The following is an 18,397-nucleotide window of genomic DNA, read 5'->3' as shown; positions in this document are numbered from 1 at the left end:
TCTGCGCCTCGTCAGCTGGAGCTTCCTCGTTTGATTCTTTGATTGAAAGCGTGAACGCGATCGCTCGTATGAGACGTGGTCGGTTGGTAGCTCCAAGACCTGTACCGTACGCAGTGTATGTGAGTGCTTCTCGGGAATCACTTCAGGTGAGCCCCACCACAAATACCCTCACCTCAGTGGCGACTCTCTCCCTCCTTCTACTCCCCTCCCCTCTTTCCCTTCTTTTTCAGTCATTGGCACGTGCACTCCTCCCCTTACAACACTTTCGCAGGTCCGTCTTACGCTGGCAGCCGGGGTGCGTCCTGCCGCTTGCCGCACTCGCAACCGCATACACATAGGCGAGACGCCATGAGGACGACCCCTCGCCTTTCAAAGGGCACATTGAATCCACAATCAAACCCCCGGTTCTTCCTACCGGCCTTGAGCCTCTTCCTTCATCGCCCTTCAGCAGTATGTCCGGCTGTGCGAACTGCCCACGCTTCCACAATTACGCAGCGCGCATGCGTGTCGCTTCTCTTACTGCACCGTCACCTTAGCAGAGACAATGGCGACCACCTCCCTCCTGGTACCCCTGCGGTCGCAGCCGCGGACGGCAGCCCAACAGGTGAAGAGGACGATGAAGACTTGAAGGTGGAGACCTACCGTCCTCAGCTGTCCCCTGAGGATGCAGAGCGGAAAGCTAAAACAGATCTATTTGTGTGCCTTCTGCTCACCCTCCCTCGTGATCAGGACTGGAAGGATATGCTGGCGGCCGCCTTCCGCGCCGGTACCTGGAAGCCTCACCACCTCAATGCCGTTCTGCATGGGGTGCAGCTCAACAAGTACAACGAGCCCGCTGAGTGTGCAGTCAGCTGCGCCGCCTCCTTGCCTTTTTCGTGCTCATCCGCACTTCGACACTCCATCGTCGATGCCTCCAAGACTGCCCCTGCGTCCTCGACACCGTCTACACGTCTGCAGCGCGCCAGAGACATTTTGATCTTCTGCACCGAAGAAGGTGGCGTGCACGCAGCGCCATCTGCTGAGGGGCTCTTCGTTGGTGTCTCTAAAGCACCGCTGTCATCAGCCGAAGAGGCCAGTAGACCCTCTAAAGCCTTTGCACCGTCAGCAGCGGCTGCTCACCACTTACTTGTTCTTCTCCTTCAAGCAGCTCAGAGAGGTGCGAGTGCGACATCTCCCCTTTCAGACCCGAATACCACTACGCAGCCTGTGGCATCCTTCCACGACGTGTGGAGCTTCTTGGCCTGGATGGAGCTGCACGAGTACCATATACTCTCCAACGCTGTGCTGGATGCTCTGGAAGCGGTGGTAGATGAAGGCGGAAGTCAGGCCGGCGCTGAGGCTGCGGCAGGACTGAAAAGTGCCGCCGGCTTATCATCAGCGCCCTTCGCCTCACCTCTCAAGTACGCAGTGGTGTCTCGGCGCGTACATCGGCTAGACTACCTGCGCAGCGAGCGGGCTCTGTTACGAGAATCGATGAAGAGCGCTGAACAAGGCGCTAATGGAGCTCGGATGAGCACTGGCGCTGTTCGAGGAACGAGGTGGCGAGATGCTCCACGAACAGCTCCGGTGCATACAGAGTAGCGCTCTTGTCTATATTGTAGAAGGAAGAGAGGCGTGATCACGCACAAAAATATCATCAGCATTAAAGGCGAACTTCAACCTTTGATGGCCCCCGGTATCCTTCGTTGGTGTGAAGGGACTTGAGGTGGTCCACTACTCCTCCCTACTTGCGGCTCAACAGCACGCAGCACGACTACGCCTACTCCACAGAAAATCCCCCAACAAACCGCACGACTGGCCGCCACCGTCTTGGCAGCGGACTTTTATATTGCCGCTTGCGTTGGAGGCACTCTCTGCCTCTCTGTCTCTCTCCCTCTCTCCTCGGCACTAGCAATAGCTGAACTATCAACAGAAATAGTCCAGCATCTGCCTCTTATGTCTGGATAGACATATAGCAAGTTTTTCTCTCCCAGCTCGCTACCTCGTCCTCACAGCACCTCCTTTTCCTTGATCTGTCACTGCCCCACTCACCCACGTCTTTCCACTCCCCCTGCACGCGCGCAGTCGCGTAAGAGATCCAACAAGGCCACACACACACACACGTACGAGGCAGGCTAACCTCCTCTCTCTCGCTGTGCCTACGCTCACACAGGGATGCGTACATCTGCACGGTACTTCACACAGCATCTGCATTCGACTCTCGGCGTCTCCCTCCCCTGCCTGCACTGATACACGCCCGCATACCCGCGCATGTATACGGGCACGTGCCCAGCAGAGCAGCGTACGACCACATCGGCTTCTTCGTGTCGATCACAGTTTTTCTCTCTTTTTTTTCAGCTCCTCTGCCTCTCTCTCTTCCGTACTGCGAGGAAACAATAGTACTGGTTCCTGCTTCACGTGAGTGTTTGTGTAAGATACCTGTGCAGGTGTCTTCGAGCTCGTGTAGCAAGCGATTCCCCTCCGCACCACCTTCGTGTAGGCTGCTGTTGTTGTTCTTGTGTGTTTTGTTTATTTCTCTTTTGCTAACATCAATACGCATCTGCCTCCTCCCTTTGTCGCGTTGCTCGCTCGCTCTTCTCCCTGCTACCCCCAACACTCAGTGAAGTAGCTCTGCCGCCCCGATCCAGCCATCTTCCCTGCTTTCTCTCTCTCTCTCTCTGCCTGCGCGTGTATCGGGGTAACCTCGCCTCCGATTGCGCATTTCTGCTCTCCGTCTTCCTGAGAGACCTCGCGCCTCCTCTCACGGGCCTACTTCACCCCTCTGCCTTTCCTTCTTCGATATTTTCTTCTTTCTCCTTCGTTTACCTCAAATCACTCCCTGCCCCTACGGATCGCGTTGCAAAGTCCCATTCACGGGGAGGGGGGAAGCGAAGGTTTGTTGTTGGTTTGCAGGAAAGGAGATATCCGGTTTGTAGCTCAATCCCGCGGTGTATTGGCCCACCCTATTGCTTTGTTGCGTGTGTGTGTGTGTGTGTGTGTGTGTGTGTGTGCTGGCGTGGGTCCGTTCATCTACTTGCTTGGGTGTCTGTAGTCTGTGCCTCTGGCCACTGTCTTGGTAGGAGTCCGAAGTGCTAGCTGGGCCTGTCGCCTCCTCTCGCTTCTTGCGCTTTTCTCGTCCGCTCCCCCTTCTGCATTTACCCGGACGTCTTTTTATGTTCGTCTTCGGTGCGCGTCTATTCTCAGTCGTACTTCGTTTGTTTCCGCGTCTCGTGCCCTTTTCATTTTCGCCGTCGTTGTTGCCGCTGTGCATCCGTGCGTCTCTCTACGTGCTCAATTGGGGGGATTGGCCTCCCTATACGTGGGTTGGGTAATCGTGATTGCGCGGGGACACAAACAAAGGTATACGGACTTCTCCCCTGGATTTGGGCTGAGCGCAGCGCGTGGTTTGCAACCTCTTTCGTCTCTGTTTAGTATTACTATTTGCTGCTGACCCCTTGTTTGAACCCCCCCTCCTCTTCTCTCTCCCTCTCTCCCTCCCTCCCCCCTCTGTGTGTGCATCTGTCGGGGGTGTGGGGGTGCAAAATCGTTTGGCTGATTCTAGCGCGGTCTTTTGCCTGCTGCCGTGCTGTTGCGGCACTTTCCAATCGAACAGGGACATAAAAAGCAACGCGTGCTACCAGCGCAACGAAAGGGGGGAGACCTGTGCAGACACGTTTGAGGCACTAGTGGCACACGAAGCAGTGAGTCCTCAGCCGCCGGTTCAGCAGCTCATATGGCATCTGAATCCTCTGTTTCCATCGGTGTAGGTATCACCCTTGCGTTATTCGTGTTATTTGCCGTCTTACTCATCGCTTTCGGAATCTGCACCAACGATGGTAGTGCAAGCAACTTCGGCCCCGATAGGGAGGCGCGCGTGGCGCAGGCGCGACGGAGGCACCAGCTGGAGCAGGAACAGTGGCGTGAACGGCGGCTTCGCGATGTCGTTCTGTTGCTAATTGAGCGTGGTGAGGCTCAAGAGGGAGTGTCGCTCGCGTTTCAGCTCCCAAATCGGCCAGAGGTCAGCGCCAGGAGACCACTTCGCAACCGCCGTGGCCCTAGCTCACTGAGACAGAATCTCGCGATCGAACTTGCAAACGAACAAGAGAACAGTCGTCTTGATCCAGAGGCACTAATGATTGCCCATAGACCCCTAGAAGAGCTTCTTGCGAACGGACGGCCAGTGGATGCCGACCCAGGCCCGGATGTGATGCAGATGCTGCTTGATGGGCAAGAAATTCAGCAACACACGAGCAGTGAAGACGACAGCGATTTCTACCCCGACGAAGACGAGATGAGGATAACGAGTACGACGCCGTTCCTGAGCCAGCAGGTGAACGACGAGGCGCTATTGGGCAGAGGCGGTGGCAGACCTAGCGACAGCGGGAGAGCCTCACCAACGCCGTCGCCAAACCTCGATCCAGCGCAACAGCAACAGCAGCAGGGCGATGGCGCTACCACCAGCAATGCTGTGGGGACAGACGCCGATATAGATGCGCGTACTGCGGCCATTCTTCTGGAAGAACAGCGGCTCCGCGAGAACCGCGAGAAGGCTCTTCTGATTGAACTCGGCCGTGAGAAGCGACGCAAGCATCGAAAGCCGGCGGAAGATGTGTACGGCGAAGGCGCTGATTACGAAGTCAACCCCGCAAACAAACGCTTTCTGCGTATCGATGCGTCGGAGAATTTCAGCTTTCACACTCCGCTGATGCGTTTCCTCTCCCCACTCAAGTCGTTTCGCGGAAGCCTATCTCGTACCGGGCGGAAGTCTGCCTTCGACGGTCTCTCTCCGCAGGAGTCGTACATTCAACAGAAAGAAGACACGGCCATGACAAAATCTTTCGCATCACGAAAGCCGAAAAACTACAGCTTCAGGGAGCCGCACTTCTGAAGAGCCAGCCAGGTGGCGCGAGAGTCAGGCTTCGCCAGTGGGGGGCTCCCCCCACCATGTCCACCTTGAGCCCTCATGTAGACAAGAAGCAGAAGCGCGTCTGTAAACCGTGCGCATCGCCAACACTATTTGGGGGGGGGGGGTCTCACTACAGACCTGCAGCGGCTGTGGAGTGACAGCCACCAAAGCGGTCCGTATCCGGACTTCTTTCACATCACGCAGGTGGCACACCCTCACGCTGTCGCCGCTCGCCGTCTGTCGCCCATCTATGACCGCAGCAGCGGCAACTGTCCCGCCAGTGATCCCCCCTCGCCTGCAGTAACCCTTCACAAGTGGGACTAGCCAGCAGCGTCCTTATATCACGAGCATGCGCCGCCTGCACCCCAACGCCACTTCTCTGCAAAACTGTATGCTCAGCGGGAGCCCTGTGGCCATTGCAGCTCAGGTCACCATCGTGCGAATGCCCCTGGGCCAGGCAGCCTCGCTCACACGCGAGTACAGGGATACATCCCCGACTGAGATGCCGAGGCAGGCGACGATCAGCGAGAGCACCGATCTCAACAAAAACAGGCCCATCTTCCGCAAATAGGGATATAGCCAGCGACCTTATAAACCCAAAACGACTTCCCCCTTTTTGGCGCTTTTCATCGCGAGAGCCCATCAACAGATCTGCTTTGACCTCTCTCATGGCACTACTCCCTCGCTCGGCTGCTGGCTCGTTCAGCGCTTCGCATTGCTTTTCTTTGTTTCACTTTGTTGTTTTCCCTGTAGCGCCATCTCCTTCATCCCCTTCCCACCACCCAGAAGCGCGCCCTCCCATGTCCGTCCCAACGCCAACGTTGGTGTAGCCATGTGTCACATGGTATCTTGCTTCGTTTCTCTCGCTTTTGGGTGTTCTTGAAATTTGTAAGTGGTCAGTAGTGCAGCCCTCGGTCCCTCCAAGAAATGCGGTAATGTAAGTGCGTACAATCACATCTCTGTGAGCACGATCAGGCGGAGCCAAAACTCATCTGTACTTGATCACAGCAGCACTCTTCTTAGACCCCTTTGAATGTATGTGGCTTGTCAAGGATGGTCAGGCGTACTGCCTCCTCTGTCTGACGCCCCTGAAGGGTATCCCACATGCAGTCCCATGCAAATTCGCATCGAGTCACATTTTTTTTTTCATTCAGCATCGCGGTCAAACGCCTTTCATGTATGTGCGTGCGCGTGTGTGACCCTCTCCTTCGTTTTTTGCCTTGCGAGGAGAGGTTTCATCGATAGGGTAGGTGCCATATTGCTTCTTTCTCTTATGCAAATTTTTGTTGAGCCTCGTTCTCCTTCCCAATGCACAAGACGCACACTTTAATCTCTCATGAAGAAGTGAGTGTAGAAGGGGGGACACTGCGATGCGGAATTGTACAGAGGCGTGCTGCCGAGGTACGTGCCTTTGGGTCGCCCTCATCCCTTACCCCTTTTCTTTTTTCTCTACCCACACACACACACACACACACACCACCACCACGTCTCGCACGCACACATAATCACCAACATCAGCTTCGTTGCTGCATTTTGACCGACAGGCTGCTGCTTCCCCTCTCTGCCTGGGGGGCTGTAGGTCCACCTCTCTTCTGCTAGCGTTGATTTGGCTTCTGCACGACGCTGCACGAGCTTGTGTGCATTCGGGTGTGGTGTTTGGATACGGCAGAGATAACTTATGCGTAAATCTGCGGTTTATGTGCCTTACATGCCCGTGTGCGTTCGTGTGTGTGTGTGTGTGTGTGTTTCTGCTTTTCTCTTCCTCTCCTTTCTCCCTCTCTCTCTGAGCGGCCACTTGCCTCGCTAGTACGTATTACACCTATAACCCCCTTAGTCCCATTCAGGCGATCGTCTTAACCTCCTTCTCTACCGCTGACACCCTGGCCTTTCTCACATGATGATAGCCTACGCTTCAGACTCCTCCCCCCTCCTCCTGCTCACTGTCGGAGCATAATCGAGCTCGTATGTTCTTTCATTTTTTTGTTTTCGCTTTATTTGCTCGTATCTTTTCTGGGAGTCTGTGTGCATCCGTGTGTTCTTCATGGTGTGTAGTGGTGCCCTGTGGCCTTCTCTGAATATTTTCCTCTGCAGTCCCTTTGCTTCTCTCCCACTGCGTGTGTGTGTGTGTGTGGAGGGGTGCAGGGGGAGGGTGTCTTTCCCTTTTCGGTCCTTTATCGCTCTGTACTCCGTGTGGTGAAGCTGAAAAGGCCACAGAAGGGACCTTTCAATGCGGGAGCGCCCACTTGAGTTCGAACTCAACGCATGCGAGCACGTACGCCCACGCGTATCCGTGCAGACTAAAAGGCAGCAAAAAGAAAGGGGGGAAGAAGTCAGACGCGTTTTCTGCCGCGCCCTGGTGGACATGCCGAGCTGCATACTCACCCAAGCTGTGTGTGTCCCATCAAGTCCATCCCCCACTCTCTGGGTAGGTATGACTTCTATCCGTAGGCCTCGACCAGAACCACATGGAACGAAGGCTCAGGGAGGGGGGCAGTGTGGTCCAGTGACGTCTGCTGTTCTGCACGAGGGGGTGCGAAGACGAATGGAGCGAGTAGGAGAGGCATCTGGGTGCTAGAGAAGCCTTGCCGCTTTTCTGGTATTCTCTACAGCACACCACCGTTTCACACTCACATGTACGTGTGACCCCTGCCTCTCCTCTCTCGTCACCCCCGATAGAACGCACACGCACACACACAGAGAGACGCATAGACATCTGAATAGCAGGCTCGCATCGACTGTGACAGGCAACAATACAGAATGCTCTCTACAGTATCAGTGCACTCCTTTCCCCCCTTCCTTCATCATCGCGTTGGGCTGCGGTATGAACCATGTCTTGCCTCTGGAGCATCGCCGGTCACTCAGTCCCTTACCCCACTCTCTCTTCCTCTGGCTCCCTCTTGCCCGCGCCGCTGTCGCATCACCTATCCTTGTACGCCAGTCTCCTTCGGTCCTCTCGTGTGGGGCGCCGAGGTTGGCACGCGCTGCTTGTCAGCTTGAAGCGCCGTTCATACGTCATACCCGCGTCATAAACTACTCTTTGTTTGCTGTCTTCTGGTAGTCATTTTTGCCCCCCCCTCTTTCCTTCCTGTTGGACGTTCGCTCTTGGCGTCCTGTGCCTCACTCTTTTCTATCTCTTCACACACAGTTACGCACACATACAAGGACACACGCCCTTCTCTCTACAGTCTCCTTGGTGAATGACCCACTACAGGTCAGTGGTCCCGGCGAGAAACCACGGCTCCTTTGTTCCTCTGTATCAGGTAGTGATCGTGCCCCTTCCGTCCCTCACCCCTTAACACACACACACACATACACTGGCAACAGCTACGACCATGCGCTTCGGCACCGATTTCACCGAGGAGGAGCTGGCAGAGCTCAAGAAGCTAGATATCATCTACGACAAGCTACTCCCCAAGCGCAGCTCCGAGTGTAAAGACGCGAGCACCTCTAGCACCAACGGGCCAGGTGACTACGGCCGAATCCCGCTTCGAGACTTCTTTGTTTCCTCCGCTGGCACGCCATCAGTAGCACGGATTGGATCAAGTCCACCAGGGATCGCGGCCAAGTGGCAGATGATGCTGCGCGAGATGAACGGTGAGATGGTGGTGCGCAACGGCCAGAACATCCGCAACACACGCGCGGTCACCAACCGTATCCTCTCCTGGTCAATTACATTCCAACAAGCAGATCGCGCAGCAGCAGCGGTGAGCCTAGGCCACGATGGCGGGCGTGCCTTGGCGCGAGAGTGGGTTCGTGGCATTGTCGTTTACTTTCAGGAGCGCATGGACAAGTCGTTTGCCGAGCTCAACATCACCGCACAGGAGGAGGCGTTTGTACGAGAACTTAAGCTTCCTGAGATGGATGGAGCCGACCTTGTATCGCGATGTGTAGAGGCGGCCCGCACCGTCATTACACCTATGTTGACCATGAGTCCATACTTCATCAGCATTGTTCGATGCTGCCGTGAGATGGTGCTCGCGCTTAAGGTAGTGCAGGGGCTTCTTTCCCACATTTCATCACACACACGCCTCATGCCACCCACAACCGTGGCGATCACCCCGAATGGACGACGCAACGTCCTTTCGATCTTGACGCTCGGAGAAGACTTCCTCGAGTCGCTTCGGACGCCACTGTGGCTCTTCCGATCTGTCCTTCTCTTTCTTGGCGCGCTGGAGCTTCAGCAGTCCCCGCAGCGCGAGATCGCCATCAGCGAGCAGCACCTCGACCACTCAATTCACTGCATTGCCTCCCTCGTGGCGGAGGTCGAATCGAAGAGAGACGGCAGCACCACAGCAAACTTGGAGGTGCGCACCATCCTGGACGCACTCGTTCTCGGACATGTCAAGAACGCCTGCCTATCACGCTTCCCCCCAAGCAAGATGCTGAAACTCCTCGAGCACGAGCAAGGTGTGCTGGCGGATGTGGAAGCCCCTGACGTCGCCAACAACCTCTTCGCACGCTGCGGCCCAGTGTTAAAGCAGCTTCTGATTGACTACCCCACGTTCATGGAGTCTACAGCGAAGTTTGTGGAGCGCAACGAGATGAGTGACTGGGGTACCTCACTCATGCTGGTGCAGCTCTTCTGCTGGGACGTGAAGACGCCGCCAGACTTGGCAACACAAGCTAAGCAACCGGTGCTCTACCATGTTCCAAAGATGACTGGCCCGTTTCCACATGGGTCAACGGTGCTAAGCGCCATGGTGCGTGAAGTGCTGCGTCCACTGCTCTCTGTGCTGCTCTCAGGAATTCCATCGGGCGCTAAAGACGATGGCGCGAGTGGTGGCGCGACTGGAACCGAGATCGACACGAGGGCTTCCGATCAGCGCGCCGTGGCAAACCCGAGCCACCCGTCCACCGCAGGCGGTTGCGACGCTCCGCTTGTGCTTTCCCCCTTCGAACAGAACGTGTGTGCTGCACTTCTCACCCTGGCAGCGTGGCTCCAAAGCCTCTCCTTTCCACCGGGGCCCCGGATGCCGAAATGGGCGTCTCTGGACGTGGGCGACCAAATCATGCGAGAGTTTAACCTCGGTGAGGGCTGCTTTAAGAGCGTGCTGGGAGAGGTACTACAGGACGTTATCGCCGAAGCTCTGGGTCAGGTGGGGAACAACTGCAGTCACCGCAGCGCTACTGGAGCAGCAGCCGCTCCGGAGACGGACGACACCGCGTCCCAACTGAGCACCGCAGTGCTACAGTACCTGCGCCGCGTCGAGTGCGTCTGGAACGCTGTAACGGAGCACTCCCTTGAGCTGTGCCCGTCTGCCTTTAGCGATATTTTGGCGCTCGGTGCTCAGATACCGTCTTCTATCTCTACCGCGTCAGCCTTTCACACCACTGCGGACGCCAACGCCACTGCCGTGCGCGCCAGCTACAATACTGGCTTATTCGGGGACTGCAAGTATCTCTTCTATGACACTGTGCAAAACGTGATGAAGACGATGTGGCCCAATAGGTACGCGGATCTTCTCACCGATCCTCTGCTCCACAGCGTGCATGTGTACTTGCTCCGAGCCGAGAGCACAAGCCAGCGCAGCGGGGGACTCCGACCTGTTTCCCCCAGCGTGGCACAGGGACGACCAATTGGGGCGAAGCGGCCAAAGCCACTGCCGGAGCAGGCGTCAAAGGAACCTGCGTCTCATCCAGTCAGCCCAGGCGCTGCAGCTGCACCTGCCCGTGGCTCGCCCCCCGGCGCGGCAGAGCAGAGTGCCGTGGTTCTCACGTCCAAGGAAGAGCTACACAGCGCTCTCCGCATGGTGCGGTGCATCAAGAACCGCGACCTCTTCGTCAGCCGCTACACCGTCACGGTTCGAGAGCGTCTTCTGACTCGACCGGCCCCCGACGTCATTTCCGATGCCGAACTCCAGAGCAACAAGAAGCGCCACGAGCAAGAGGCAATGCAGTTTCTCGCCACCTGGCTCGGCGATGCATCCCTTCTCAAGCCTGTCCGCGAGCTCCATATGAGCTACTCCGCGCAGAGCGAGCTTTTCAAGCCCGCCTCCAAGGGTCCTGTAGAGGCAACCGAGGTGCCGACCAAAGGCATTAGGCTCACCACCACCATTCTCGACTGGCGTCTATGGGGAGACAAAGAGGCGGCACCGGCAACAGTCCCCGGTCAAGCGGGTGAGAGCGGTGCGGCACCTTCTCCTTTTCCAATGTCTGCGGTGGAGCTGGTCGCCCGTGCCGGGCAGGCACTCTCCATGGCCACGTCAGCAACAGCACCGTTACCCTTTCCGAATGATGCTCTTGTGCAGCTGGAAAAGGTGGAGCTCGCGTACAATGAGAAACACTCGAACCGTATGCTGCGGTGGGACTGGAACGACCACGCGTACACGACCTTCACCCTGTCCTACCCCAAGGAGGGCGGGCGCGTGACAACCATTCACAGCACACTCTTGCTGCAGCGACTCTTCCTCGCAATTGCCGCGTATGGCCGAACCGGAGTGGAGTTGGCGACGCTAGCAAAGCGAGCAGGCATGGATGAGCGGCGCATTGCTGCTATTCTGAGGCTGTGTCTCGACCGCGACAAGCTATTGGTTCGTATCAGCAACAGCTGCGATGGCGTGGGCGCGGAGGCTGCGTCCGGTAAAGTGTGCATTGCCCTCAACTACGACTACACTCGCCCGCCTAGCCGCCTGCGTGGTGAGTTCACATACTGGCCCAACGCCGAGCGGCGCCGCGTGGTTCCTGGCACTATGGATCAGGATGCTACCATCACGAAGCGGCGTAACATGATCAAGACCTCCATCATGCAGGTGATGAAGCACGGGCAGCGCATTAAGCACGATGAACTGTACAATACGGTACGCGAGAAGAATTCAAAGGTGTTCGATGTTACGGTGCGTAACTTCAAGCAAGAGATCGAAGGGCTAATCGGCCAGGACTTCATGGCACGCTCAGGCACAAACTCGAATGAGTATGTGTTTCGAGCATAGGGCAATCGTGAGGCATACATACAGCGTACTTCGTTTTTTGCTTGACTGAGAGGCCGTGCTTGTTCGGCCCTGCACTCTCCTCCCCATGTGCACGCCTCCCCATGCTGTATCTATCTTTTCATTTGGACAAAGACACACACACACATGCCGTGAGTGAGCCGTGCGCGGGGGCCCAGAGTGTACTTCACCTTTTCTTTCACCTTATCTATCCATCTATCCATCTATATATATATATATGTGTGTGTGCCCTGTGTAGCTCACTTGGTGTGCCGCTTCGTTTTCTGCTGTTCACTTTTTCCTGTATGCGTGTCTCTTCCTGTCCGTGTCGTGTCTTTTCTCTCCCGCGCTGTCACACATGCATGGGCATGCGTGCTGTGTATTCTATGAGGCCATTGGCCTACAGTAGTCCACCTACAGGACTCCTCCTCCTCTTCTCCCCCCCCCCTCCTATTTATTCCTCATGGTGTGTGTGTGTGTGCCTGTGCCTGTGCCTGTGTCTTAATGCTGCGTCCCTTTTTCGTTGATGTACCGCTCGCTCGCTCCGCATCTCCTGGCGATTGCCCTGCCACAAAGCAGTGAGTCTTCCTGTGGCTGTTGCTTTAGACTCGGTCATACATCGATGTTTGGGGGGGGGGGGGGGGGGGGGAAGGGGATTTCTCTGCACGTACTTTGTGTCCGCTCTTTCTTTTCTGGCATTTCTCATCTTCTCCCTACACAATGGTGAAACAAGGTGCCGCATTGTGAGTTAGGCGTCGTCCGCGCGAGTGTCAGTTTGTGCCTTAGGGCAGCTATAGAAGCGCACTTCCGGCCGTTGGTCTCCCTTGGGAAGACAAGCAAGGGACCCTTCCTCCATACAGCTGTCGATCGTTTTCCTAGAGTGCCTCTTTTATGCTGTGAACGGGAGCCTCGAGTACGTCTGAGTATGCCTTGAGCACAATGCGCTGTCCCTAACATGCGCAACTCGTCCTCCGCCTCGCCGTGACATTTCCGCTGCTCCCTGTTTTCACTAAAACCAAAACGTTTGCTCGTGTGCGCATCCCGCTGCAGCACTACAGTATCGTCATAGGCCCTCTGCTGCTGCTCCACTCCACAGCGACTCTTTTCTTCTCCGCTCACAGCTGTGTAAAACGCCCCCACACGTGTACGATCCTAATCTAACTTGCTTGTATCTCTCTGCCTCTCTCTTAGGGCTTTCTCTGGGCATTCTGCTACCATTAGGAGGCCCGCGGCAGTCATGCCAACCGAGTCTTCCTCGATGACCCCGGCGTCTACCTCAGAGAAACCCCACCGCCGACTCGTTGCGTCCACACCGGTGCCACCGTCAAACCAGTTGGCTGACAGCACGATGTCGATCATAGATCTTTCTCCGGAAGCCCTGCGAAGATCATCCATAGTGGCAGAGGCGGTCACCAGCCGTGTGGAAACGGCGAGTGCCATGTCGACCAGCAAGCCACGCTCTGCTTACGCTAACGGGGAGTGTGTTGCGCCGTCTTCTCTTGGCACACCGTCTCGCGCCATGGTGGCCTCGCACGTCCCAGCACTCGTGGTCGAGCACCTGAACACTTCTGCGCCGCAGCGTGGTACCAGCAAAGAATTCTCCCCAGGGACGCAGTCGCCTCTCAAGAACAAAGCAGCGGCGCCTACCTACAAGGCTGCATCCCGTACAGTAGCCCACGTTGGGGCGTCGACTGTGCGTCGTATCCCAGTGACCTCCAACCCCATCATGCCTCGTGGCACTTATCGCTCACCGTGCATGCTACCTTCGCCAGATGCCGCTGAAAGAGGCAGCCGCCCTCAACACAACGGCACCTCACCGCCACTTCCAAGCTCTGTTGCCGTATCTGTGCCGTGCGCCCTCTACGACTTGCATCACGCGCTCCAGCACCGCCTTGTCGAGGACCTCGGGTGGTCCCTCTACTGGTACCTGGACACGGAGACGGAGATCAAACAGGTGGAACTTGGACAGGAGACCAAGAACCCCTCTTTCAGAGAGAAAGTCAAGGCAACCACAGCCGCAGCGGAGAGAAAGACAAAAGAAGCAGTGAGGGACGGTGGAAATCCAGGATCAGCGGTTGTGACTCCTCATGTAAGCCACAAAGCGGACCGGCAGGGGAGCTTTACATCAAGAGATGTACTGAATAACAGCACCTCTTCTGCCGTGACCGCATGCTACAGCGACCCCAACACCCCTCAGTACCACCCTCGCCTCGACGCCAATGGTCGAGAGCTGCCCTTCTCGGTGCAGGAGTCGAGGTTTGGCGTCATCACCAACCACCTCGACTGCTACATCTGCCATGATCTGTCCGCTGCAGCTCTCTCTGCTGCATCGCAGCTACACCACTCGAAGCTAAGCCGGAGCCCCTTCGAGTACCGTCTAGCGTCCCTGCAGCGGTGGCTGCGCAAGCGCGGTATTGAATCCGCCAGAGATAAACTTCTTACCTCCTGTCTGTCACTAGAAACGCAGCGCTACCTGGCCTACCTCGGCTTAGCAGACTGCTGGACATCGCTCTTTGTCACTGCAGGACTCCCAGTGGTCACGTCAGTGGCGGCCAGCTCTCCAATGTCACCATGCACAACATCTCCGTGCCTACCGACGACGCTCTCTAGAGCAGCATCGCGCTTCGACCGCATACCGCTCAGCTTCCACGTGTTCCCGGCATTGTGTCGCTGGAAGTGTCTGACGCCGCTCCGCCGTGATAGGATTCTGCGCAAGAGCGTGATGCACCCCTTTCCGCTATCGGAGGCATTCTCACAGGATTATAGCTGCGCGCCTTCGGCGCAGCTGCAAAGCGGTGTTGAAGCAAGTGAAGTGCAGGCAGCGGCAATAGAGATGTCATCCTCGCTGCCTCCGCTGACCTTCTTCACCATACAACAGAGGTCTCTCCTGCCAGGGCGACGACGTTCGTCTATCTCCTGCAGCCAAGTGGCTTCTCTCGGCGAATCCTGCGCGTGTGACGTCTACCTTGTCGCAGCAACAGGAATGGGCACCGAAGACGGTGCAGAGACCGTGGAAGCCATCGCATCGGTGTGGGGCTATGTAAAGAGGGAGGTCGTCGATAGCCGTACCCCTTCTCTGGTCTCCTCCCCGGCGGCGGCGGCACAACAGGGCGGCGGCGGCACCAAAAAAAAGACAACGACAACGACCTCCGCCAAGTCGCCTTCCGGGGAGCTCTTCTACATCGCCAGCAGCGTTGAGAACTACCTTCGACTGGGCTTGGTGTTCGGGTGGATTTATGGGTGGCAGATGTGCTTCTCGTCAACCGGGCCACCGCCAAACTCGGTGCTGTGGCTTCGCTTGGTGAACAGCTCTGCCTACGAGGCAGCACGCGCGACAAGCAAAGGCGCGTCACCGTAGCACCCTCAGGTGTAACTGTGCATCGCACATCCTTGTGTCCACGCGGTGCAGCTTGTTCTGAGTATATTTCTCTCTTATGGGGAAGCCAAGAGGAGCGTTTGTCTGAGGGCCACCAGTGGAGAAGAATACCCTCACCTACACGCTAGAGCGTGTACGTTAGCCTGTGAGCGTGGCATTCGGAGCACCTCATAGGGCGATGTCGTAGAGCCTACGCTCACCTACATTGCTCCATTTATTACGTTGGTATTGTCGTGCCTTCACACTTCCCCAGTCCTCTCGCCCCCCCCCACCTCACCGCTGCACTCGCTGCCTGCGCAACCACACCTCTACCGAGGAACGAGGGAGGACTCTTTTTTGTAGTGTCTACTTATTCTCTTCCCTCTCCTGGGTTGTTGGTCATATTGCACCAAATTGTGGAACCCCCCGGTCGATGCGCTATGTCGTCGCTCTCTCTCTTAGACTTCGTGGGGGTTGACCGTTTAGCCTCTGCCCTCGAAGCTGACCTGTGTGTGCTGTGTGAAGGAGCAGGTGCCTGTCCCATCCTTTTTTTCCCAGCAACAAACCATCTGACTGTTTATCACACGTCGATGCTGCAAAGTGCGCTTTCCATACTCCTCTGTCCTTAACTTCTCATTTTTTGGCCTGTGCGGCCCCCTCTCCCTCCCCCCCCCCTCATCCTCATCCCTCTTCGCCTTGACTAGTTGGACGAACACACACGTTTGTGTTCGTGATGACACCGCGCGCTGCTATCCTTCTGCCGAAGACCTCTACACATCATCCGAGGCCGATGTGCGTCGATTTCTTTCACTCGTCTGTCTTCCCTACCCCTCCTATATCTCCGTAGTGCACCTCTGCTTACCCCCATCTCTCCTCCTCCTCCTCTTCTTCCCATCCGTATCACTTCTACTGTTTCTCTTCTTTACCTTCACACCACCCCTTTCACGGAAGAAGCCGACAAACACTCTGTGCATAGACTGGTGACTCGCTCTTACTCCCAGCACAAACCACCGGTAATGCACCAGAGCCGCTTCCGCGTCTGGCGATGCAGTGAACTGGCGCAGCTGTGCAGTTCTTCCCTCTACGCCCTCTTGCTGGGAAGCCGGCCTGTCTGCATTCGATCCTCTAACCTTCTCAGATCCCATTTCATCCCCAGACAGCACCGTAGCCCTCGCAGGGCAGGCGATGAACCGCAACCCCAGCGCCAGTCGAAGCTGTCCAGGAGTCCTAAGAAGGTCTCTGTAGATACACGTGACAGAGAACAGCGACTAGCCCAGCAGACTCCCTTGTCACGTGTGACCCCCTATCACAAGGACGTGCATAAATGCGCTTCAAAGCTCGTTAATCGTGCGAGGACAAGCACAGAACGCTCGCAGGTGGCGTCTCCCTCTTCATCTCCACGCATACAGCACATGCAAAGACAATCACCTGAGAAGGGTCCCGCTGTGTCTTCAGCGACGCTACTGCGCTCCTTGAAGGCGCGTAACTCGCCGTACGTATCCACACTCTGCAAGCGTGTTGTGCCGAGACACACCGGCACGCACGGTACCATCCAAGATCTCAACTCGGCGCATCAGTCGGATGATCAGCGCCGTGCAGTAGCAGACCTCCGCTCTGAAGAAACACGCAGCATTGAGAGCGACGGCTACGACCCCGCACTGGTAGTGCACGTCGACTCTCGCCACCGCCAGGTGCGGCTAAATGACGTCCAACGCGAGCTTATCTGGAAGGCGCGGCAGACGCAGTACCACAACCTGCTCCAGCGGATTGTTGCCTGCCTCCAGTCCCATCGCAGCCCCATCGAGAAATGTCAAACTCTCTACGGCCTTCACAACGAAGTAATCAAAAAGCATCTGCGGCTGCGCGCCGACACCTACGAGGACATCTTCCACACGCTCTACAGTGTCGGTGTGAAGCGAGGCGGTGGTGCTGGGCAGCCTGGCAAGGCGTCACTGAGCTCCAGCGCACAGCTTGTCAGCGGCGGTGCTGGATGCGAGTACTGGAACTGGCAAGAAATCTCACTCATGGGCAGCGGCGGGACACTGCCTGCCGAGCTCGCCACACCTTCCGCAGCCTCCAGCATCGTGTTGAGTCTCCGCGGCATGGAGAATGTCTGGGAGATGTACCGCTATCTTGTGGATAGCGGCACTGACCCGACACCACGCATTCTCCAGTACGTGATGGGCCTACTGGAGCATGCCTCCGTCTCCCTCGCGGTGGCACGGGCGCACACCCCCGCGGACTCTGGTGGCACCCCCATCACGCACGGACGTCATCGCGCGCGGAGTTCTGGCCTTATACTCGTCGAAGCCAAGGCTCACTCTCTCATGATGGACGCAGATCGTTTTCACCTGACCCCGACCGAGTACACCGTCAACTCATACATTGCCATCTGCGAGGCGTGCGACGTGATGCACCTCGCCGTGGCTCGTGTAACGGATTACCAGACAAGGCAAGAGCGGCAAGCATCCCCTGGCATGTATGCTCGTCTCCTGACAGGGCTTGTGCGCTGTAGCCACTACACCGATGCAATGGCGGTAGCGACTACAATGCAAAACGTTCCGATGACTACGTACCTCGTGAACGCTGTCCTCCAGGCAGCACGGCACTCCCATGACCCCGCAAGCGTCTTTAGCTTTTACCGCTCTCTCTTTTTTGCTCCGCCGAGCCCGCTACGCCTCAGTGAAAGCCGCAGCCCCGAAAAGAGCGGCAGTACCTCACCAGCGCCGGGTCTCTGGCGCGTCAGCCCCACTTCTCGATCTGCCACTGGCTTGGCTCCCTCCCTTGTCACCTTCTCTATCATGGCAGAGGTAATTCTACAGACGCAGGACTACACTGAACTAACGTTTGTGATTTCCGAAATGCAGCACTACGGCGTGAAGGGAAACGGACTTCTCCTGAACAAACTCTTGAAGATGATGCGCACCGCGGGGCGTCCACAATCGGAGGTGCAAGCTCTTCAAAGTGCCATGGAGGCGAAGCAGGTGCGTGTCTTCGATGAGAACAAAGCGGGTGGTCCTGTGCCCTCTCTGGAATGAGTCACACATGGTGTGGTTGAGCATGCGCCCTTATGGTTGGCCGGGGATGAAACCCACCGCCTTTACTCCGCACACACACACACACACATACCACCACTCGCCGTTTGGACTGCAGCCGAATCGCATATGTTCTGAGGTTTGTGCGGGAAAGGAAGGAGGGCGCAAAGAGCGCATCTCCGCACTTTTGTGCTGG

At 56.8% G+C, this 18,397-nt stretch overlaps 5 protein-coding genes across 5 annotated transcripts; all 5 read left to right on the top strand.

The window, feature by feature from the left end:
• Window positions 1–348: 348 nt before the first annotated feature.
• On the top strand, window positions 349–1,581 carry LBRM_31_1970 (conserved hypothetical protein; the record flags this gene model as incomplete). The annotated part of the gene is made up of 1 exon (XM_001567143.1): window positions 349–1,581. The coding sequence occupies one exon, from the start codon at window positions 349–351 to the stop codon at window positions 1,579–1,581; it is 1,233 nt and encodes a 410-aa protein (XP_001567193.1).
• Window positions 1,582–3,712: 2,131 nt separating this feature from the next.
• Window positions 3,713–4,867, top strand: LBRM_31_1960 (conserved hypothetical protein; the record flags this gene model as incomplete). The annotated part of the gene is made up of 1 exon (XM_001567142.2): window positions 3,713–4,867. The coding sequence occupies one exon, from the start codon at window positions 3,713–3,715 to the stop codon at window positions 4,865–4,867; it is 1,155 nt and encodes a 384-aa protein (XP_001567192.1).
• A 3,350-nt stretch (window positions 4,868–8,217) lies between these two features.
• On the top strand, window positions 8,218–11,814 carry LBRM_31_1950 (conserved hypothetical protein; the record flags this gene model as incomplete). The annotated part of the gene is made up of 1 exon (XM_001567141.1): window positions 8,218–11,814. The coding sequence occupies one exon, from the start codon at window positions 8,218–8,220 to the stop codon at window positions 11,812–11,814; it is 3,597 nt and encodes a 1,198-aa protein (XP_001567191.1).
• A 1,234-nt stretch (window positions 11,815–13,048) lies between these two features.
• On the top strand, window positions 13,049–15,169 carry LBRM_31_1940 (conserved hypothetical protein; the record flags this gene model as incomplete). The annotated part of the gene is made up of 1 exon (XM_001567140.1): window positions 13,049–15,169. The coding sequence occupies one exon, from the start codon at window positions 13,049–13,051 to the stop codon at window positions 15,167–15,169; it is 2,121 nt and encodes a 706-aa protein (XP_001567190.1).
• Window positions 15,170–16,182: 1,013 nt separating this feature from the next.
• LBRM_31_1930 (conserved hypothetical protein) lies at window positions 16,183–18,204 on the top strand (the record flags this gene model as incomplete). The annotated part of the gene is made up of 1 exon (XM_001567139.1): window positions 16,183–18,204. The coding sequence occupies one exon, from the start codon at window positions 16,183–16,185 to the stop codon at window positions 18,202–18,204; it is 2,022 nt and encodes a 673-aa protein (XP_001567189.1).
• Between the last annotated feature and the right edge of the window lie 193 nt (window positions 18,205–18,397).

The sequence above is a fragment of the Leishmania braziliensis genome, chromosome 31, assembly GCF_000002845.2.
Source record: "Leishmania braziliensis MHOM/BR/75/M2904 complete genome, chromosome 31".
Classification (NCBI taxonomy): Eukaryota; Euglenozoa; class Kinetoplastea; order Trypanosomatida; family Trypanosomatidae; genus Leishmania; species Leishmania braziliensis.
The sequence above is the reverse complement of the archived record's forward strand: the minus strand, read 5'-3'. Positions and strand labels throughout refer to the sequence as shown.